General features: G+C 55.8%; 1 protein-coding gene across 1 annotated transcript; it reads left to right on the top strand.

Moving 5' to 3' along the window:
* The first annotated feature begins 1,895 nt into the window (after positions 1-1,895).
* GFI1B (growth factor independent 1B transcriptional repressor) lies at positions 1,896-13,587 on the top strand. The gene is made up of 7 exons (XM_067742388.1): positions 1,896-2,026; positions 8,753-8,872; positions 9,699-9,839; positions 10,265-10,536; positions 11,126-11,263; positions 12,109-12,373; positions 13,409-13,587. Exons 2-7 carry the CDS (start codon positions 8,773-8,775, stop codon positions 13,585-13,587), a joined length of 1,095 nt encoding a protein of 364 aa, XP_067598489.1. The 5' UTR covers positions 1,896-2,026; positions 8,753-8,772.
* The last annotated feature ends 8,347 nt before the right edge of the window (positions 13,588-21,934 follow it).

The raw sequence follows: 21,934 nt of genomic DNA, 5'->3' as shown, positions 1-21,934 counted from the left end.
AAGAGAAGGACCCTAAGTGGGACTACATCTTAGGACAACAGCTGAACTGTACATGCCTGATACAGCAACTTTACACTAGAAAATACCCCACAAACTAAATGCCCTGAATGGAGATGGTGATTGGTAAGGTAAGCCATGAAAAGCCGTGAAATCATTAAACATGTTAATGAAAGCCACAAGAGAATTTAGGAGGGCCTGAAACAAAATAACATTCAGTGAAAAGAAAAAAAGACCTGCTGGTTGACAATAGCAAACTGTGGACATGTGTGTATACCAAAGTGAATTAAGGGACAAGTCCTTGAATTAATTTGTATTTTTCTTTTTATTTCTACTATAATCATTTTTCTAATTATTTTTTTATTTTCCTGAACGTCCTTGAATTCTTTGCATAATGACAAAGAGTTCCAGTTGACTATGGGCAAACTGCGGCATCCAAAGAATATTCCAGGAGTTTCCACTAATCTCTCTGTCCACCAAGAAGAGAGACCAGTCGTCTCCTGTGTTTGGCCTGTGGTCCAGAGAGTACCAGCACCGCACAGACCAGGGTGACCCACAGGCTGGCGCTCCCTCGATGGCCTGGCCCAGCAGCAGTGAGACCCTGCCCGAAACCCCGCCTTTCTCTCCATGTCGGACCTTGGACTTCAGTTATGTCGGGGCTTCCTGTTGCCAAACTCGTTTTCTTTAGGAGGGAAACATAATCTCTCCAGCTCTGGGCTGGCAGTGCATATGCAAATCAGCCTAACACTGCTCTATTTTGTGAGTTCTCATATGCAAAACCTCCTGAAATAAATCAGCCATCCCGTAAGCTGGGGGAGGCTTGAGGGGCAGAGGAGGAAGAAGGAGGTGGCTTCTGTGCCCAGTGGGCTGAAATGTCCGAGACTGGCCATCCCAGCCTTCCCGCTGGTGACAGACACCTGGAGGCAGCCCCCATCGCCCGGCCCTCCCAGTACTCCACAGCGGCCACCAGATGGCAGCACACGCGGGCCTTGGGACCCGAAAGCAGCCTGCCCGTGGGCCTGAGCGGCTGAGGGTCCCGCACATGCGGGAATCACCCACGTTCAATATCACACCTGCTGCTCCCCACTCGCTCTAGCGTCAAGTCTGGGGAAGCGTGGATTTGACTTTTTTCTCAACGGCGACCTCTGCAAGGACAAGAGGGGCCCCTCTAAAAGCAGTTTGCAGCAGCACAAGCCAAGGGCTTTGTAGGGGAGTGCTCCAGGCTGGGGATGCTGAGTGCTGGGCTCCTGGAGTGAGGGAGGGAAGGAAGGAGAAGAAGGAAAGGGAGAAAGGAAGGAGGGAGGGAGAGAGGAAAGAGGGAAAGAAAGAGAGAAAGAAAGAAAGAAAGAAGAGAGAAAGAAAGAAGAAAGAGACAAAGAAAGAAAGAGGAAAGAAAGAAGAAAGAAAGAAAGAAGAGAGAAAAAAAGAAGAAAGAAAGAAGAAAGAAAGAAGAAAGAAAGAAAGAAGGAAGGAAGAAAGAAGAAAGAAAGAAGAAAGAAAGAAAGAAGAAAGAAAGAAAGAAAAAAAGAAGGAAGGGAGGAAGGAAGAAAGAGACTAACTTATGAGTTCTCTACACAAAATCAGGTTTATAAGTAAATGTTTTATTTTAACTCCAATTTTTAAAATTTAATAATTTAGCCATTACTTTTTAAATCCACATGTTATTAAAAATTTCCGGAGAGTGCGTGCTGCTCCAGGAGTGGCGGGTTAGAGAAGAGAATGGAGAGTCTTGGCTCCTGGAAAGCTTTGATAAGCAAATACAGCCCAGAGCTCTGGCGCGCTCTCTATTGGCTGTTCCTTCACCGCCAGATTTTGACACAAATAATCAGATTGAAAATCAGGTAGGGAAACAGAAGAGGAAACACACACACACACACACACACACACACACACACACACACACACACACGGAGAGAAGGGGGGGGAAAGGAGAAGTATCTACTTGAGCAGAGAGTCACAAATTGACCGGGTGGCACCGTCCCCATAGGGAGCAGCAAGCTTCCCACCGTGGACGAGGAGCTCCGGACAGGTGAGTGAGTAGAACGCCCCTGCCTCTTCTTTTGAAATTTGCATATCCGACTTAGATCGTTTCCAAGCAGTTTACCTAGTCCCTTTGGCAGTCCTAGGAAGACTAAGGTGGGCTGGAAAATCTCTTTTATGAGAGGTGGCTTTTAGTCCTTGAACCCAGAGAAGAGGTGGCAAGGAGACCGTCTCCTCTGAGATGCTGCGAGCCCCCCGTGTACCTGTGGAGGAATTACCTTCCGCCAATTGTGCATGTATACCCGTTGTTGTTGTTATTTTTGCTTTTGTTTTTTGGCCGTATGGCATGCGGGATCTTAGTTCCCTGACCAGGGATGGAACCCGTGCCCCCTGCAGTGGAAGCGTGGAGTCTTAACCACTGGACCGCCAGGGAGGTCCCATGAACGCCCTTTGAAGATTTGATTTTAGGCTGACGGAGATCACCTACCTGCACGATGTCATACCCACACCCCAGCTCTCCCAGGGACCTGGGCAGGCGAGGCAGGACACAGGTGGAAGTGCCCGAGTTGGTGTCCATCTTCGGGGACAGACTGGCCCTGTCCCCAGGGCACTCTGAGCCTTTCTTTGGCTGTGAAATAAGAGAGTGGGATTGAGGACTCTGAAGGAAGTCTTAGCTTCAGCACCCACAATCCCAGGCGACCTTCCCCAAAGTTCCTGGGACGCTTTGAGAGGGAGGCATTTCACATGCAGAGCCTCCTAAGGGGAGCAGGGGACTGACATCTCCACAGCGCCGTCTCACCCAGCCTCCAGGAACAAGAGATGGGGAGGTGGTGCCTCAGCCGCTTCTACCTAATTTTGAAGAAAAAGCCAAGTTAGAGTCTGGGCGTCTGGGGAGAGGTGCTTGCTCTAACGTAGGGCTTGTTAAGGGGGGCAGTCCACTGAATCACCGTGGGTATGTGCCTGTGTACGTTTTGCTGGGAAGAAAGTCCGCAGCTTTCATGAGATACTATGGTGGGAGGTGCAAAGTAATTTTCGGTCTCTGGACGTGGATCTGGTGGGAGCCAGCTGAGCTGCACCTGCCCACACGGGCTCACTCCTCTGCACATTTCTTAGTGGGCAACGGGTAGAAGACTTCAGTCTTAGAGAAGGGGCAAGTTTCTTGTCCTCAGAGGTGGTGCAGAAGGGATTCTTTGGATAAGAAGGTGTGTGAGGTTTCTTCCAACTCAGATTTCGGGATTGGAGGGAATTCCCTGGTGATCCAGTGGTTAGGGCTATGTGCTTCCATTGCAGGGGGCACGGGTTCGATCCCTGGTCGGGGAGCTAAGATCCTGCAAGCCACTCGGCCAAAAAAAAAAAAAAAAAAAAAAAGATTTGTGGGTTGGTATGTCAGTTTCCCAGCAGAAAGTTCTTGGGGACCACCAGGGAGTTACACTTGGGTTAGGTTTGATTGATGGAGTCACTCAAAACCAGTGCAGAGCACTTTCTCAAGGCTTTCAGGAGACTGGGTGGTGGTGTCCTACCGGAGAGTACAAGGGCTCCCGAAGCCTTTGGGGCCATATCCCCCCCCCCCGGGAAAACTAACATGATCACGTATGATGCTTCACTGTGACACAACCTCTCAACCCTTTTCAGAAACAACAGAAAACTTCACCCTTCCTCAGTCTAGAGGGTGGTTTTTGTTCCTTTGTTTCCAGGAATTCAAACCAATGGGAACTGCTTTAGCTCTAATTCAGAGATGCTCAGGAAATGTTCTGTTCACTCCTTTTTGTTTTGTTTTTGTTTTTGAAATTAATTTTTATTGGCGTATAGTTGCTCTACACTCCTTTTTGTTTTTATTGAGGTAAAATACATATAACATGAAATGGACCATTTTAATCATTTTTTAAGTGGCCAGTTCAGTGGCATTAAGCACATTCACATTGCTGTGCTACCGTCACCACCATCCATTGATAGAACTTCTTTCATCTTGCAAAAAACTGAAACTCTGTCCCCAGTAAGCAATAACTCCCCAGTCCTCCCATCCCCCCAGCCCCTGGCCCCCACCATCCTACTTTCTGTCTCTGAATTGGACTACTCTAGGTAACTCACGTAGGTAGAATCCTACAGTATTCATCCTTTGGTGTCTGGCTTAATTTCAAGTGGCATAATGACCTCATTGTTCACCCATGTTGCAGCATGTGTCAGGATCACTTTCCTTTTGAAGACTGAATAATATTCCATTGTGATGTCTATACTATATTTTGTTTATGCACTCATCCGTTAATGGACACATCGGTTGTTTCCACCTTCTGGCTATTGTGAATAACACTGCTATGAACCTGGGTGTACAAATATCTGTTCAAGTCCCTGCTTTCGATACTTTTATATACCCAGAGGTGGATTCACCTCTTTTTGACATTGCATCCTCTGAACTTAGGAAGAGACATTTGAGAACTCCTTCCAAATTTTGAATAAAAGTAATGACTACGCTCTGCTGGGGCCCCAAAAAGGACCTGGGCTCACGTCCCCTGACTCCTACATGGAAAGGGTGATTTGTTTGTTTGTTTGTTTGTGTTTCCCCTTGAGTCGCATCTTTAAGCATAAAGGAAGTCCAAAGGGTCCTCTGTAGCAGACTCTGAGAAACAATGGAGTGTCTTACTCAATCCTCCCAAAAAGGGAACCCGAGTGATGAGTTTCTTAGTCAAGGTAGGTCGGTCCCGTGCTAAAAGTCAACGAACCCCAGCATGGGATTTTAGAGTAAAAGGGAAGTTTAGAAATCTCTTAGTCCAACCGTCCCTTCTGAGAGATAGGAAAACCAAGCCCCAGGTTGACGGCTGACGTGGTTAGGCTCAAGGTCACAGAATCCGATTCAGCCCCACGGGAGGCGCCTCGTTGCACGGAAATCACAGGCCTGCTGCTCTGGCTCCGTCTGGAAGTCAGGGTGCGGGGCTGCCCCTCTTCAGAAGTACTGGCCGAGATTCTGACTCAGGGTCGGGGAACCCTCTATTGGGATTGGGGGTTTTTGAAGAGATATTAACAGCGAGGCTCTTTCCGGAGGCCCGATACCATCAAGGCCTCTGTTATGAAGAAATCTTGGGCTTCTTACACAATCTCTGCTCGTAGCTCTTTCTCAGGACAGGTTAGTGTGAATCAAACCGTGTGGTTGTTAATTAACTACAGTATAGGTGATTGGTTCCTTTTTTTTTTTTTTTTTAACTCAGCTCACAGGGGTCAAAAGGAAGTTCTCTGGGTGCATTTGGCTTGATGGCTTCGGTGAGCTTCATGGCTTCGCCACTGTCACTTTGCCAGGCTGAGCGGAGAGAATGTTCTAGGGAGGGAAGGGGAAGAGATTGGGGGCCCCGGGGGGATCACTAGAGTGGGCCCCGAGAATCACCTTCCTGGGACCCCCTTGCTCCCCTGTGTACGTGCTTCTGAACCCCAGAGAGCCATTGTGTTGTCATGCCAGGTTCCAATGAGCTGACCTCTAGGGTCTCCTTGGGTTCTGAGCCAAAGGGATCACTGAAGCTTCCTAAAAGAAGCCTGTTCTCTCGCCTGCCTCTCCACCCCAAACTCCTCACGAGCCTAGATGGGGCCTGCTGGATCCTGGAAGAGTCCAAAGATCAGGGGAATTTGATTTGTCCCCCATCTCGCCCCACCAATGAGACTTCTCCTCCCTTCTCCAGGCAGGCTGTCTTCATCCGGTGTTGAAAGGACCACAGGTGCAGATGGGCAGAGCTTGGGGCCAGGAGTCAAGTCCTAGCAAGCAGGGGCTCTGGGTCTGGCTCTGCTGTGAGGCCCTGGACAAGCCACTTGCCTCTCTCAGCCTCAGGTTCCCCCCGTGACCCGGGAAGACAATCACTGTTTCCCTTGCCCCGGTGGGTGTCAGATTCAGTGACGCAGTACACGCTGGGGAGCTTCACGCGCTGTCCTGGTTTCCTCCTTAGCTTGTCAGCTCAGTTGCCACCGCCCCGAACAAGAGCCCACCCCGTGGTCTGACAGCCAAGAGCACGGAGGCCTGGGAGGCAGATGACCAAGTCCAGCTCCGCCTCACTCTGCCCTGGGATTGTGAGCCCGTCTCTAAGCCTCAGTTCCTCCTCTGTAAAGTGGGGTAATAGCCACACAGCTCACAAGCCAGGATTATCAGAGCTGAGGCTCTGCAGATCCAGGCTGCAGGAAGTATTTCCTGGTGTTCTAGCTCAGCGGCTTAAAGCCTACTTTTGGTTCTAGTTGATTGACTAATAAAATACTATGTTTTTAAAAAATCATGGCTACGGAGGTCCCCCCAGAATAAAAGGCGAGGGGAACCCAGCCCCACGGCCCTCCCCCAGAACGTGAGGGTCTCCTCTCGCTCTGCCCAGGCTCTGGCCTCTTCAGGGGGCTCCTGAAGCCAAGAGTTAGAAGGGGGCAGGAAGGGGCAGTGTGTGGAGCCCCGGGCGGGGGGAGAGGGGGAGGCATGAGGAAGAACACTGTCCCTGGGAGATAAGAGCTGCCCCACAAGCCTGGGGAGGACAGCAGGCTGGCTGAGCCTCATGTGGTCAAAATCTGACAGCTGGACCGGACCCCAGAGGCCATCAGGTCCCACGCCCTCATTTCAGGGCCCAGGGGGAGGGCCTGGAGCGTGTCCCGGCTCCTGGTCAGGGCTTGACCCCATCCATAGAGCGTGCCGGCTTTGGGTCAGGCGCTGGGGATGCCACCAGACCAGACAGGACCCAAGGAGTGCCTGCCCTCCCGAAGCCTCTCCTCTGTGGGCTGAGCACCTCCGTCCCCCCAGCAGCCCAGGCACCACACTGGGCCCTCTACACAATTGTTTGTAATAAATAAAGTTCCCTTCTCTCCCCAGCAGTCCCAGGAAGTTGGTCTGAGATCGCCATTTAGCAGATCCGGACACTGAGGCCTCCATTCAGGAAGGCTGGGCCTGGGATGGCCCCTGGCAGAGTGGCATGGCCCAAACTCCTGCTGCCCCCAGAGGGGCGGGCAGGTCTGGGCACGGGTGTGGGTACCTCTTCTGCCTGCTCTGGGTCATCCCCTTGGGGAAGGGGTGGCTCCCAGGGCCTCTCCCAAGGCAGAGCTCCAAGCTCCCTCTCTAATCTGCCTGCTCCCAGCCGGCTCCTTGGCCACGGCCTTATCAACCAGGCCCTCGCTGTTGTTCAGAGCTTTTTCCCGTGATCTGTTTCCCCGCGCTTGGCCCTATCACGCCTGCAGCCTTGCCTGGTGCCTGGGCTGGCCCAGGAGTGGGGGGGCTCCTCCTCTGAGGCCGGGGGAATGGGCCCAGCTGAGCTGCCATCAGCACCGGCATCGGCTGGGTATTTCCTCTGAGCTTCTGCCTGGGGGGTGGCGTGGGGGGTGGCGGGGACAGAGGACCACCAGGAGATGCTCTGTCTCCTGGGAGCCCTCAGGAGAGCCTCCTGGCTGGGCGCAGGGATGTGAAACATCTTGGGGGGTTGGGGCAGCGGGCAGGAGATGCTCGCTGCCCCAGAGGGCTCTGCACCAGAAGCCAAGAGTACCGGGTAGTCAGGCTGGTCCAGCTCTGCACTCCCCGACCCGCTGACCCGTGGGTTCAGTGATGGGCCTGGGCTGGGCTGCCCTATGCTCAGTCCCTAGAGTTGGTGGACCTCGGCCTCTTCCTCCCTGTGCACAAAATGACCTCAGGCCTCCAGTGGGGTCCTCTCAGGCCTCGAGCTCCACATAGAAGCTCAACCACTTCCTCCACCCCCGAGGAGAGAGGAAAAGCCCCTCCCTCTCTGGGGGCCAGATTCTGGGCCGGAGCTGTGGACAAGGTGCAGCCCCGCTCTGGCTACGTCAGCACCCAACTTGCACAATAACGTGGATTTGCGATTGAGGTGGCCCCCCTCGTTGCAGCCCACCTGCCAGGTTCCTCTCTGATAGGCGCTGAGCACGTACTAGGCACTCACCAGCACCATCAACCTGGATTACCATCTTACAGAAAAGGTAATAGGCCCAGAGAGGTTAAGCGTCTGCCCCAAATTGCACAGCGGGTGAGCTGGGATTCTAACCCGTGAGCATCTGACTCCAAAACCTGTGCTCAGACCACAACTTTCCACGGCCTCTGAATGCAGACCCCACCGGGATGCAGATGCAGTTTTCTGGGTGCAGGGTGCAGAGTGTTTCACAAATGGAGGTACCCCTGCCCTTCCTTCTCGGCTCCCAGGGTAACTCAGGGCATGCAGCAGGGGCAGGCTGACCTGGGGTTTTCTAGAAGTGGGTGTATTGGTTTTCCAGCAAGAGAGGAGTGAGGGACACTAGGCTTTGTAGCTGCTGTAAAAAAAAAACATAAACTGGGTGGCTTGACACAACAGGAATGCATTCATTCAGGGTTCTGGAGTCTAGAAATCCCAAATCAAGGTGTCGGCAAAGTCAGCTCCTCTGGAGTTTCTGAGGGAGCATGTGTTTCAGGCTTGTCTCCTAGCTTCTGGTTTGCCAGCAATCCTTGTCTTGAAGCCGCATCCCTCCAAATCTCTGCCCCCATCTCCATGTGGCCCTTCTTCCTGCACATGTCTGTGTCTGTGTGTCCAAGTTTCCTTCTTCTTATAAAGACACTTGTCACATTGGATTTAGGGTTTCTCTGCACCTAGTGTGACATCACCTTAACTTGATTACATCTGCAAAGACCCTATTTTCAAATAAGGTCACATTCACAGATTCTGGGTGGATGTGAACTTTGGGGGACAGTATTCAAACCAGGACAGTGGATTTTGATTTTAGGAGGAGGTCCTAAAATATAGAGGAGTATCGTCCTCTCGTCCTTCCTAAACTTTCTCGTCTTCTCCCCCTATAGGTGTGGGGCACCCGGTGACGATGCCACGCTCCTTCCTGGTGAAGAGTAAGAAGGCTCACACCTACCACCAGCCTCGTGCCCAGGAGGATGGGCTCCTCTGGCCTCCTGCCCTTGGTCCTGGTGAGTCATAGCCCGGGCTGGCCTTCTGCTGTACCCACCAGGACTCCCTGCCCATGTGATGGGGGTGCAGCAGCATCCCACCGGAAGTAGCCGCTCTTCCAAGTCTGGAAACAGGAGGAGTTCAGTAAATGTGGGTTGAATGAATGAATAAATGCACCTATCTCTTCTCACCCCATGGGGGTGATGAGAGCATCCTGATTGGCGCTGTCCTCAGCAGCTGACGTGTGACTCGTAATCAGAAGGCTGATCTAGGGCTGAGGGTGGGTGCTCAGAAAGATGGAGACTGGTCCGAGAGCTCTCCTCGGTGGGGGGGAGGGGGGAGGGGGAGGGGAGGGGAGGGGGGAGGGGGAGCGGAGGGGAGGGGGAGGGGGAGGGGAGGGGAGGGGGAGGGGAGGGGAGGGGAGGGGGAGGGGGAGGGGAGGGGAGGGAGGAGAGAAGGGGGAGGGGAGGGGAGGGGGAGAGAAGGGGGAGGGGAGGGGAGGGGGAGAGAAGGGGGAGGGGAGGGGAGGGGAGGGGGAGAGAAGGGGGAGGGGAGGGGAGGGGGAGGGGAGGGGGAGGGGAGGGGGAGGGGAGGGGGAGGGGAGGGGAGGGGGAGGGGAGGGGGAGGGGAGGGGGAGGGGAGGGGAGGGGGAGGGCAGGGGGAGGGGGAGGGGAGGGGGAGGGGAGGGGAGGGGGAGGGCAGGGGTCTCCTCCTGGCCTCCACGCTGCTCCCACCATCCTGGGAAGAACCAGGGGCGGCAGCAGTGGTCTCTCTCTGGTGCCCCTCCTTCCCCCAGTCCCTCCGGACTTCCCAGAGCTGAAGTCTGACGGTCTTGTCTCCCCACAGTGGCCAGGGACCAGGTCCTGAGCACCAACCCTGTCCTCAGCACCCTGTTCCCAAACCAGTGCCTGGACTGGACTGACCTCAAACGGGAGCCGGAGCTGGAGCTGGACCAGAGCTTGATGACCAGGATGGCCTCCGCCCCAGGTACCCAGCAGGGGACCCCCACCACTCCCCAGCGGGTGCAAGGGGAATGGAGGATGGATGGGTCTGTGGAAGTGGGGCCCCTCGGAGTTGTGGAGTCAGGGAGGATCGACAGTCCAGGCTCTCAGGCTTCTGCTTGAATCCCTCCAGGACGGGGAGTTCATTCCCACATGAGAGCTTCTGTGTGGTGGGGCAGAGGAAGCAGCTGGACAGGCCCACGTAGTGGGTGAGGTGGGCACTCTGCAGGGCTTGGGGCACATTTCTGGACTGAAAAGTCAAGGAGCCACAGTGAAGACCCAGACCCCCCCCCCCAGTAAATAATCGGGGCTACACACCAAAGCCTCAGCATGAGGTCACAGTGGAGGGTGGCGGGGAGTGGGTGCCCTGCTTTTAATGTCACCACTAGGTATATGTCCCACTCTCCACAGAGGGGCCTGCTGTGACGTCCCGACCCCAGGATGAGGGCTCGCCATCCTCCGACTCACCCCCGTTCTACAAGCCCAGATTCTCCTGGGATGCCCTGGCTTCATCCTACGGGCACAGCTACCAGCAGGCCCACTCCACCATGCAGTCTGCCTTCCTGGAGCGCTCCGTCAGCCTGTACGGCAGCCCTCTGGTGCCCAGCACAGAGCCGCCCTTGGACTTTAGCCTCCACTACTCTCCGGGCTTGGACGCATACCACTGCATCAAGTGCAGCAAGGTGGGTGGCCGGGATGCGGGTGGGCTCTTGGGTCCTGCTTGCATCGCCTCTCCAGCACCCTGGCAGCTGCGAGTGCTCAGAGCTGGGTGCCCCCTGTGATGTGACTCTTGGGTCCTCTGGTGGGATCAAGGACTCACAACATTCACCCTCATCACCGTTCATTGAGCCCTGACCATGTGCTCATCCCTGTGCTAAGCACTTGACATGCATGAGCCCCGGGAGGTGGACGGAGGGCTAAGGTTCAGAGACGTTGAGTCACTTGCCCAATGGCACGCAGCAAGTAGATATCACAACCAGCATTCAAACCTGGCTCTGCCCAGCTCCCACTTTTTAACCGCCATTCAGCCTCCAGATAGGGCCAGGAGGGGCCTTCCAGATCCCCCCTCCCAGACTCCATTCTATAGACAGGAAAGCCAGCCGCAGAGAGGGAAAGGGACCTTCCCAGGACACACAGCACGTGGCAGCAGAATCAGCAATCCAGTGTTCCTTTTCCTGTACACCCACCTGTGGCTTAGCTGGGTGCAGAGGTGGGACCCTGGCCCTCTCCCTCTCTGCACCCCCGGGGCCTCATGCTCTGCCCTTCCTGCAGGTGTTCTCCACCCCACATGGGCTCGAGGTGCACGTCCGCCGCTCCCACAGTGGGACCCGGCCCTTCGCCTGCAACGTCTGCGGCAAAACCTTCGGCCATGCAGTGAGCCTGGAGCAGCACACGCACGTCCACTCCCAGGTGGGCAGCTGGCTGAGCACAGCACCCTCACTTCCCACCCCTGCTCTGTGCTCCCCCCAGGAAGCCTAGGGGGCATCGGTGGGTCTCTCTCTGTGCCCCTGAAGGTGACAGATTGGGGGGCCCTCATTATCTGCCGCCCTGATCTGGGTCTCCGTCACCCGCCCTTAACACGTTTGAGTCCCTGATGGACCAAGCTGGCTTCATGTACAGTTGGAAGAGGCTAGGAGCTCAGGTGGGATTTCGGGGGCAGCGAGATGTCTGGGATGCTGAGGAATGACCCCACCTCCTGGGTGGTCAGGACAGGTTTCTCACCTCTGAGACCCTTGACTCTTAGAATCTTGAAATCAGGCTTAAATGTTCATCTCATCCCACTTAGCCCTGCCTGATGCCGAAATCCCTTCCTCAGAGTCCCACTCCAGGGAAAGCACCTGACACTGACCTGAGTTGCTAACACCTGGGTAGATATAAAAGCTCAGGTGGGAAACGCAGGAAAAGATGGTTAGAATGTGCCACGTGCCAGTTGCCAGCTCAGTTCCCGACCTCCAATCCTCCCAACGATCCTTTGAGGTCACTACCCATAACGATCCAATGTACAGATGGGGAAACTGAGTCCCAGGGAGGTTCAATGACTTGCCAAAGGTCACGTGGTGAGTAAGAGGCAGAAGCCAGAATTGGGCCCCAATAATTCAGCCGCTTAAACAAACCACAAGGGGAAATCCCCTAATAGGAGGCCACTCAGGGGCCAGGCCTCGGCCCCTCCTAGGAGGCAGGAATGGGGGTCCCTGGTTCCTGCTCCTCCAGGCCCCATCCTCGAGGCCACCCCAATGGAGTGTCCTGTTCCTCAGGGGATCCCGGCCGGGTCCAGTCCCGCGCCCAGCCTGGCAGTCCCGGGTCGCGAGGCCCCACCTGCGCCTGACCCCCCGGGGCCTCGTTTCCTCCGGCAGGGGCGCAGCTTCGAGTGCCGGATGTGCGGCAAGGCCTTCAAGCGCTCGTCCACCCTGTCCACCCACCTGCTCATCCACTCGGACACGCGGCCCTACCCCTGCCAGTTCTGTGGCAAACGCTTCCACCAGAAGTCGGACATGAAGAAGCACACCTACATCCACACCGGTGAGGCCGCGGCCCGCGCTCTGCCCCAGCAGAGCTCCTCCCCGGCCTGGGTCCGCCGACCCTCCCCCCACCCCGCCCCCACCAAGCCCCCCACCCCAGGGCCCAGACAGAGCCTGCGGGCACCCAACCTTTCACTGTTAAAAGGTGCGGGCTTTAGGCCCCGGGTGGGGAGGGATGGGGGTGTCAGGTTACACAGGGGAGGCCACCCCGCTCCAACAGGAGGGCGGGGTACGCTGTGTTACTTACTGCCTAGAAAAAGTACTGGAAGGAAATAGCAAAATGTCGACACTGATAATCTGTGTGTAGAAGTGAGACCAGCAGGTGAATTTCTCCTTCGTTCATCATTCCTTCATTCGCTCATTCCTCCAGCCATTCATTCCTTCATTCCCACATTCATTCATTTCCCATTTGGTCATTCATTCAGTCATGCTGCTACTCACCCTTTTGGTCCCCCACTCATTCACCCATTCCTCGTTTGGTCACTCATTCATCATCCCTCCAACCATTCATTCATCCTCATTCATTCCTCCATTCCTTCATTCCTCCATTCCTTCATTCCCCACTCTGTCATTCAGTCATTCATTCCTCCATCCATTCATTTGTTCCCCCATTTGGTCACTTTTTCGTTCGTCCTTCCAGCCATTCATTTATCCATTTCCCTATTCATTCTTTCCCCATTCGGTCATCCATTCACTCATTCTTCCAACCATTCATTCATCCCTCCATTCATTCATTCATTCATTCCCCATTCATTCATTCCTCAGCTGTTAGCCAGTGCCTCTTTTGTGCAGGGTCCTGTACCAGGTGCTGGGCTTCATTGATAAACAAGGTGGACCCAGTCCCTGCCTTAAAACTGGGGTACAATTGGCCGAGGGGTTGGGTGGTCAGAGTTGTATTTTTCTTGTCTCCCTTTTCTAATTATTTTCTAAAGTGAACGTGCAATAAAACATAATAAAATTCCAGAGAACAACTGCAGGGCATTGGGGCAGCAGGTCTGGTCCAAACGGCCCTGACCCTGTCCTTGCCGCCCCGCAGGTGAGAAGCCACACAAGTGCCAGGTGTGTGGGAAGGCTTTCAGCCAGAGCTCCAACCTCATCACTCACAGCCGGAAGCACACGGGCTTCAAGCCCTTCAGCTGTGAGCTGTGCACCAAAGGCTTCCAGCGTAAAGTGGACCTGCGGCGGCACCGCGAGAGCCAGCACAACCTCAAGTGAGGCTGTCCCCGCTCCCAGCTCCTGACCGGCCTGCCCCAAGATCGTGTCACCTGGAGGGAGGCCAGCTTCACACACCCAGATCCCCAGTCTCCTGGAGGCAGCACTGGACCGGACTCGTCAAGCTTGTTTTGAGATTCACGAAATTGCTGTGTGACCTCGGGCAAGTCACTTTCCCTCTCTGGACCAACAATTCTCCTGCTGCAAAGTGTGGCAGCTGGATCTTTTCTGAGCTGATGTTGTCTACAGGTCTAAGGGCTCGGTGCCTTCCCCCCGGGGCAGAGCCCAGGAGGCCAGAGTAGCCCCAGGTGCACTGCGATGCCAAGAACAGACCAGAGCTGGGACCCACAGAGAAATCCTCCCCCTGCCTGCTGCTCACGGGGATCTGGTCAGCTCGGTTTTCAGCAGGCCCCTTTCTGGCTGCCGTGGGTGGTCAGAGCTGTCTCCTGCCCCAGTCGGAGACCTAGAACCCCTCTGCTTCAGCCAGCGTGCTGGCTGTTCCCCACTCCTGACGGGCGCTCGGGCCACGGGGGTTCTAGTTCTGCGGTCAGACCACGGGGAAACCAGCAGTTACTGCTGTCAAAAGCCTGTTCCTTTCAACAGCTGTAAATAAAAGACACAGATTTACTTACCTATCGCCACCATTTTTTAAACGCATACCGGGTGCGAGCTAGTGCCGGAGGCTCTGGGGAGGGATGGTGGGAAGGCTTGAAAGGCATAGAAAGCTCCGGAGTCGCTCGCAGACACATCGGGGGACCAAACTGATAAAGCGCTGAAACAGAGGCGTGAGAGACCCGCGTGACGAGACCCCAGGCGAGGGCAAGGTGGATGCAGCTGGGGCTGTGTCAGCTTCCTGTGGCTGCTCTAACAGGTCACTGCAAACTCGGTGGCTTCAGACAACACGAAGGGGGACTTCCCTGGGGTCCACCTACTCAGACTCCGTGCTTCCAACGCAAGGGGCGTGGGTTTGATCCCTGGTCGGGGCACTAGGATCCCACAGGCCAAGGGGCACAGCCAGAACATTAAACACACACACACACACACACACACACACACACACACACGTATTCTTTTACAGTTGTGGAGGTCAGAAATCCAAAATGAGTCTCATGGGGCTAAAAGTCAAGGTATCGGCAGGGCTGGTTCCCTCTGGAGGCCCCAGGGGAGGTTCTGTTTCCTCATCTTCCCCAGCTTTTAGAGGCCGCCTGCATCCCTCAGCTTGTGGCCCCTTCCTCCATCTTCAAAGTGCGTCACCTGGACCTCCCACCAGCCCACCTCCTTCCTCTGCTTTTGACCTTCCTGTCCCCCTCTTGCAAGGACCCTGGTGATCACATCAGGCCCACCTGGGTCATCCAGGGTAACCTTCCCATCTCAAGGTCCTTAATGGAATCACCGTGGTAGGCAGAAGAATGGCCCCCAAAGATGATATCCACGTCCTAACCCCTGGAACCTGTGAATGTTATAAGGCAGAAGGGACTTTGCAGGTGTGATTAAGTTAAGCCTGGTGCTGTCCCTCACTAGCTGGGTGACTCCAGGCTGAGCCCCCTCCCCTGTAAAATGGTAAACGTAGCAATCCTTTCCTGTGGGTTGCTGGGAGGATCCCCTGAGGCCACGAGTATACAGCAGTGAGGAGGGCCTAACACAGGATTAGTGTTGGTAGGCCATGAATGTGCCCTCTTGAAATCCTGCCCATCTACAGACCTGCTCAAATGCCACCTCCTCCAGGAAGCCTCCCTTGGTCATTCCAGCCAGAGGTCTTCTCTTGCTTCTAAACTGAGCTCTTTGGGCTCTTTGCTTACAGCTCAGGACCCACTGAACCTGGACTGGCGGTTATCTGTGGGTAAGTTTCCGCTCTGCTAGAAGGAATTCCCTCTGGGCTCTAGCTTTCAGCACTAAGCCTGTCCCTGGCCCACCACAATGAACACTTCTGAATGAGTCCCTTCCGGGTAACAAGCTGGGCTCAGGGTTTCCATACATTGTCTCTAACCCACGTAGCCCTCTGCAAAGGAGCTGTCATTACCCCATTTTACAGAGCAGGCAACTGAGGCTCAGGGAGGTTGGCCGTCTTGCCCAAGGTCACCCAGCAAGCAAGTGCAGAGCTGGGATCAGGATATCTGATCCAAGTCTTCTTCTTTGAGTCTCTGTCTACCCTTCCTCCCAATGACACCTGCAGATGTTTCCTCTCTTCCGCTGTGAATAGAGGATTCTGAGGCTCCTTAAGGAATGGTAACTCCCTTGACTCCCAGGCTCTGGGTTTGGCTGGGCACGACCCCATGGTGTAGTTCATTGCAAAGGCCCTTCCTGTTTACTTTAGCAAGAATTCCCCTACACAGACCTGTCAGGTGTGCAGAGGGTGGGGCGGAGGTTCAGGATTTGCATACGAGGGTGGTCTGGTCTCCTCAGCAGGCTTTCAGATCCTGTCCTGCAAGCCTCACTCTTGAGGTCAAAGGAAGACAGCCTCTGGCAGCCAACCCACCAGAGCCACCAGAGCCTTGGAGAACACCTGCTCCCCCCTCCTCCTCTTGCCCATGAGGACCGTGTAGCCCAGAGAGGGGAAGGGACTTGCCCAAAGCCACACAGCAGGGCCAGGCTCACCCGGGCTTCTGAACCCGGAGTGCGCCTGAACTTCCCAGAGGACGGACGGACACACACACACACACACACACACACACACACACGCGCGCGCGCGCACACACACACACGCACAGAGGAGCTACTTTGCATGTTCCTTGTTTGCTAACTTCTGCAGCAGGGCGGGTCAAGGAAGAGCAGCCGGACAGTGTGTCTTTCTTCACCTGCTGAGGTCGGGAGCTGGGGATTTAGTGTGTCGACCCCTCCACTGAGTGCCCACAACGGTGGGAGGGCCCTGCAGCCTCAGAGCAGGGGGTCTGGACCCCCATTTGTACACACATTGCAGAGAAAGGGGGCCAGTGGGTGGGCAGGTATGGGGGGGCGGCGAAACCTGCTTCCCCGGGGAGAATCGGCACCGCGTGGAGGGGGAGAGCCAGGCTGCTGTCCCTTCCCCACGCCCACCCCTCAGCCAGCTGCAGGAACCACAGGGCGGTCACAGGAAGGATGGGCTGCCCTGCGCACGCAGAGCTGCGGCCCTGGAGAAGGCCTGCAGGTTGGCACCAGCCACAAGCCACCGGCAACGTTCCCGCCAGTGGGAGCAGAGGTCCCGTCAAAGTCCCGTCTCCTGCGGGATGCGAGGGCTGCGCTCATCATGCTGGGGTCGGGGGCCCAACTCAGTGGGTGCGGTGGGGCCCCCAGCTGCTGTCTGTGAGTGGAGGGAGTGCAGTCAGCCGTCCTCAGCCTTCGCTCCGCTTCCACTCCCCACCCCCCGTCTGAGATTCCCAGCATCAGAGTCACAGCGTGTGAACCGGGAGGCCCCGTCCAGCCCCGTGAGGACTGCCCGTGGCTTCCCTTTGCTGCACGAGGGCACGGGCCCAGGGAGGGGGCAGCGGTGGCCCCAGTCACATGGGCGGTCGGCAGCGACGTCACACAGAATCCAGGTTTCCTGACCGCCCAGCCTAGGGGCCTCTCCACCAGAACTGTGGGGTTGACTGCACAACTCCAGGGGGCTCTACTTACACAGACCACGGAGCCAGTGGCGGCCCCTGAGGCTGCACGGGGAGATGAGGGGCTGCCGCTGCTGAGGGCTGGGAGGGCGTGGGCGGAGCAAGTGAGGCTTCAGGGTGGCGCCAGAGACTCAACCCGTAGGATCGACATTCTCCACGGGAAGTAACAAAACCAGAATTTTAATATTAAAACAAAGCAGTCACCTTAAGGCGCAGAAACCAACACCGGAATTCATTTTCCGATGAAATGTCCCGCCAGCGGTGTCAGCTTCAGGCAACATCTCCGGGCCCTGCCAGCCCCTGAGGGACATTCTGGGAGGTGCCCGGCAGCCCTCCAAGGAAATCACTGGTAAGGATGGAAAGGCACCTCCCAGGGTCAGCCCAGGAGTTCACACGGGTGGCTGAGCTGACCCCAGCCTGTCCCCAAGCGTGACCGCCCAGAGCTGACTGCACTGGCCCGGAAGGCGTGGATGGATGCGGGAATGGAGGTGGCAGAGCCTGGGCGCTGGGGCAGTGCGGGGAGTGGAAGGATGTAGGGTTCTGGATCATCTAGAAGAATAGGACTTGTTCTGAAAGTTCACCAAGTGTGCCTCCGTCCATCACCTGCAGAATCGAGTCCAGGCCCTGGCCATGACCTAACCTTCCCAGCCCTGGATGGGCTCCCCCTGAGGCTGGCACAGGCTACTCCATAGGGGAGGAGCAGGATGAATAAAAGGGTGAGGGTGGAGGACAGGGGATAGAAGAGACACGACCAGAGAATGATGAAGAAGCTGGGCCGGCCAGGAGCATCCAAAGCTGGGAGGGCCACACACCTTGGGGCAGAGCCTGGCACGGGCCAGGGGCAGCAGGAGAGACCCAAGACCCAGAAGAATCTTCCCAGGACCCAGAAGAATCTTCCCAAGGCACCCGAGCCATTGATTGTTTTGGACCAAGGGAGGAACCCAGGAGACAAGGAAGCTGAGCTTCAGAAAGACAACCCATGGTGGACACACGGTGTGGTCTGGGGAGCCCAGCGGGAGCACTGGGGACTGGAAGCGGTTCCAAGTCAGGTTCTGAGTCAGTATATTGGGGATGATAGCGGCACCAGCTGCCCTGAGCTCCTCCTGGCTCCCTGCTGAGGCAGGTCAGAGAGGGGAGCCCCCCGGGATGGAGGGAGGATGCACAGGAGACCGTCGCAGCCGCACCATCCCACTTCCCTGGGATTCTGGACAGGAAGCCAAGTCTTTCCTGTTATTCCCCCAAAGACCTTTAGGGAATTCCCGATGCCATTTCCCACCCTTTGCCCACGGTGTTCCCTCCTCTAAAATCCCCTCTCCCCTCCCCTGAACCCTTGAAACGCAGCTCAACTGCATAGCTTTTTCTTTTCTTTGTTCTTGGCCGCGAAGCGTGCGCGATCTTAGTTCCCCGACCAGGGATTGAACCCGCGCCCCCTGCATTGGAAGCGCGGAGTCTTGACCCCTGGACCACCAGGGAAGTCCCTCAAGTGCATAGATTTTTCAACACTTGTTCACCCCACTGACCCTCCGTTCCACTCTTAGGAATTTGTGTGAAAGAAAAGTAGTCATGAATGGGCCACAGATTAGCTACAAGATCATCTTCTGAAGCCTGTTGAAAATGGAAAAAACAAATTGCAACCGTCCTAACCTCCCAGGAGAGGAGATTGGCTAAGTGACCGATGGTGCACCCAGGCAATGGTCATCCAAGCAGCCATTGAAAGGAGCTGGTGTGCTTTATTTATTTATTTTTTTGCCTGCATTGGGTCTTCGTTGCTGTGCTCAGGCTTTCTCTAGTCGCAGCGAGCAGGGGCTACTCTTTGTTGAGGTGCGTGGGCTTCTCACTGCAGTGGCTTCTCTTGTTGCAGAACACGGGCTCTAGGCGCGTGGGCTTCAGTAGCTGCAGCACGTGGGCTCAGTAGTTGTGGCACACGGGCTTAGTTGCTCCGCGGCATGTGGGATCTTCCCAGACCGGGCCTCGAACCCGTGTCCCCTACATTGGCAGGCGGATTCTTAACCACTGTGCCACCAGGGAAGTCCCTGGATCCAGTGTGCTTTATAAGGACTGACCCAGAAGGAGCCTGGGTGCTGGTGTGGAGTGAGAAACGTTTGCTTCACGATTGCGTGCTGGTTCTGTAAAAACAGCACAACGTACATTTGTAGATGCTTAGAGAACCAAACCCGAAGAAGGTCCATCAAACCATTGATAGCCGTTGCTTCTGGGGGCTGGGAAAGAGGGTTGATTTCACCCTCGATGCTATCTATAAAAGAGACTTGGATTTGTGTGTGTGTGTGTGTACTTTTACTAAAAAAAAAATTGAACAGAAAATAGATTTTGCAGAATAAATGCATCAACATAGGAAGCTGTTCATGATATCTTAAGTGAAAAAGTGGTTTAAAATCAGTATACACCATACGATTCCATTTTGTTAATTACACACACAGAAGGAAGGTTGCAAGGATAAAGAGAAGCGTATCAACAAGGGCTGCACAGAGGGGGCTGTGTATTTTCTTCTTCCTTCTCAGCGTGTATGCTGTGTTTTTCCGTCATGGGCACGCATGATAACATTATCACTGGCGTTACAAAAAGACTCCTTCGGCTCAAGTATTATTTCCCTGCTTTGAGGTTTGCCTCCCCACTCCTCCCTCCAAGCTGCTGGCCCTCCACAGCTCCTCGGGTCGGTGTCCTTTCTCCTTCATCAGGGCTGGCTCTCTTGAACCCAACCCCCAAACCCGAGAGCCATCTCCCGGCAGACACTGCGGCCAGTCCTAGCACTCAGCTTAGGACCCAGCACCTAGGAGGTCCCCAGTAATTCTGAGAAGGATGTGTAAGCCCATCAGGGCCCCTGGCTCCTTCGTGGCAGGTGGGGTGGGACCCCTAAGGTGGAGCCCCTGGCTTGGGAGCAGCGGGCCAGACACTGGACCCTCAGCTCTTCCTCCTGGTCTCTGTGGAGGGCTGTCCCCTCCCACCTCCCTGGGGTCCGGCTGGGATTGGGCAGGGCCTGGGGTTCCAATGACGGGGGCCGGGGGGCTGCAGGAAGGCAGGAGGAGGGAAATCTGAGACAGAGGCTCGTGCTGAGCGGCCCGTGCCCAGGTTTGGCCTGATAAGTTTATCAGACGGTGCCGCCTGCCAACCGTCAGCGCGGAGCAGGCCAGCGGGCTTCGGCGGGAGGGTGCTCCCAAGCCGATAGGACTTTCCAAGTGTTATCAGGGGCCTGGTGGGCCAGAGAGCGGGAGAAAGGGAGAAGCAGAGAGAGAGAATGAGAGAGAAAGAGAGGGAGGGAGCCTTCCAACCACTTCGCCCAAATGACAAGAGCCAGGGAAACGAGGCCTCTGAGGTTCCTGGCGGGGCCTTGGCATCCCGGCCGCACGGGCAGAGGCAGCTGGGAATCAGTACCACAGAGGCGCGGGTGGGAGCCTCCATGTCTCCCTGGGCACGGCCTTCCAGGCCACAGAACGGGCCTGATGCGGCCCTGCTCCTCAGCAAGGCTTAAAGAAAAAGTCCCCTTTTCTGGAAAGTTCCATGCCCCGAAAGGCACAAGGGAATAGGAGGGTACTTCTCCACCATTCTTTCCCACTCCAGCCTTTCCTCTCGCAGCCCCTGTGGTCTCGGGGTGAAAGTCAGTCTCCGTTCACATTAGGGACCAGCCCCTCAGGGAGTCGGGTCGTGGTCATCCCTGCCTTACGAATGAGGAAACTGAGTCTCAGAGTGAGTGTAGACGAGGAGGCCAGGAGCGGGAAGACAGAAGGAGGAGGGGTGAGAGGCTGAGGCCTGGGACCCTGCCCCCGCGCCCCGGGGCTGGAGCTCCCGCACAGAGAGCCTGTGCTCTGCAGGGGCAGCCGCTGCAGACGTGGCGCTGGCCCCATGCCCCCAGGCCCCCGCCCTCGGCGATGGCCATCCGAGGGAGGGGCAGATCCCCAGGTCTGCAGGGCTATCTTGGGGGGCAGCATCACGGTGGATTTTTACAATTCCCTTTTCTAGACTTTTCCTGACTTTTCCATGATTTCTATGATAAGAATGTGGGAATGTTGGGTGCCTGGGGGAAGAAAGGTGGTTTACTTTAAGAGGGAGAGAAGGAGAGAGGGCAAGCGTCCCTGGTGAGCCAGGAATGCTGGGCCTTCCAGCCCAGGAGCACCACGCCTCTGCCCATCCTGGGGCACAGGCATAGGGCCAGGCCTGCCACTGTCTGCAGAGCCGACAGCCGAGTCCCCCAGAGTCCCATATGACAGCCTGGGTCCAGGACCTTCCAGAGGCGCAAAGCCTGCCCTAATGGGTCGGAAAGCGTTCATTCATCAGCTCCTATTCACCGAGCACCTGCCGTGAGCGAGGCTCCTTTCTAAGTGGCCGAGGAGAGGGCAGTGGGAGAAGCTCACAGTGCCCGTGCTCACGGCACCGAGCGGGGACACAGAGGAAAAACAGACGAAGCCAGGAGGAACGGGCGCAGGGTGTCGGCGTGGGGATCGCAGCGCATGGTACGGGGGCGGCCTCAGCCTGGAGCCGGCCTTGTGAGAGGTGGGGAAGGAGAGATCCCAGACGGGGTGTCGGGAGGCTGGGATGTCGCTGTGGCCCCTGCCTGGCCGGGAGTCTTTCGGGCACTTCCTTCTAGTCTTCGGTTTCTCTCATCTGTACAATGAAACCCGTGGTCTTCAGAGATCTCAAGATTTGGCCCTCACCCTCCAGGTCCCAAGATTTCCTTTCGTCGGCGTTTCTTTTTTTCTGCAGTCGTTTGCATTGTAATGAATGGATTAATTAATATTGAGATCGAGTTGACATATCAC

This window comes from Pseudorca crassidens, chromosome 7 (genome assembly GCF_039906515.1).
Source record: "Pseudorca crassidens isolate mPseCra1 chromosome 7, mPseCra1.hap1, whole genome shotgun sequence".
NCBI classification, from domain to species: Eukaryota; Metazoa; Chordata; class Mammalia; order Artiodactyla; family Delphinidae; genus Pseudorca; species Pseudorca crassidens.
Note: the sequence above shows the minus strand (reverse complement) of the source record. Positions and strands in the feature narration are given on the sequence as shown.

Excerpts from the sequence above, each read along its gene's own strand:
- GFI1B (XM_067742388.1), top strand. The coding sequence starts at position 8,773 with ATGCCACGCTCCTTCCTGGTGAAGAGTAAGAAGGCTCACACCTACCAC. Across the intron at positions 8,873-9,698 it reads GCCTCCTGCCCTTGGTCCTG|TGGCCAGGGACCAGGTCCTG; the intron begins GTGAGTCATAGC and ends GTCTCCCCACAG. Across the intron at positions 9,840-10,264 it reads CAGGATGGCCTCCGCCCCAG|AGGGGCCTGCTGTGACGTCC; the intron begins GTACCCAGCAGG and ends CACTCTCCACAG.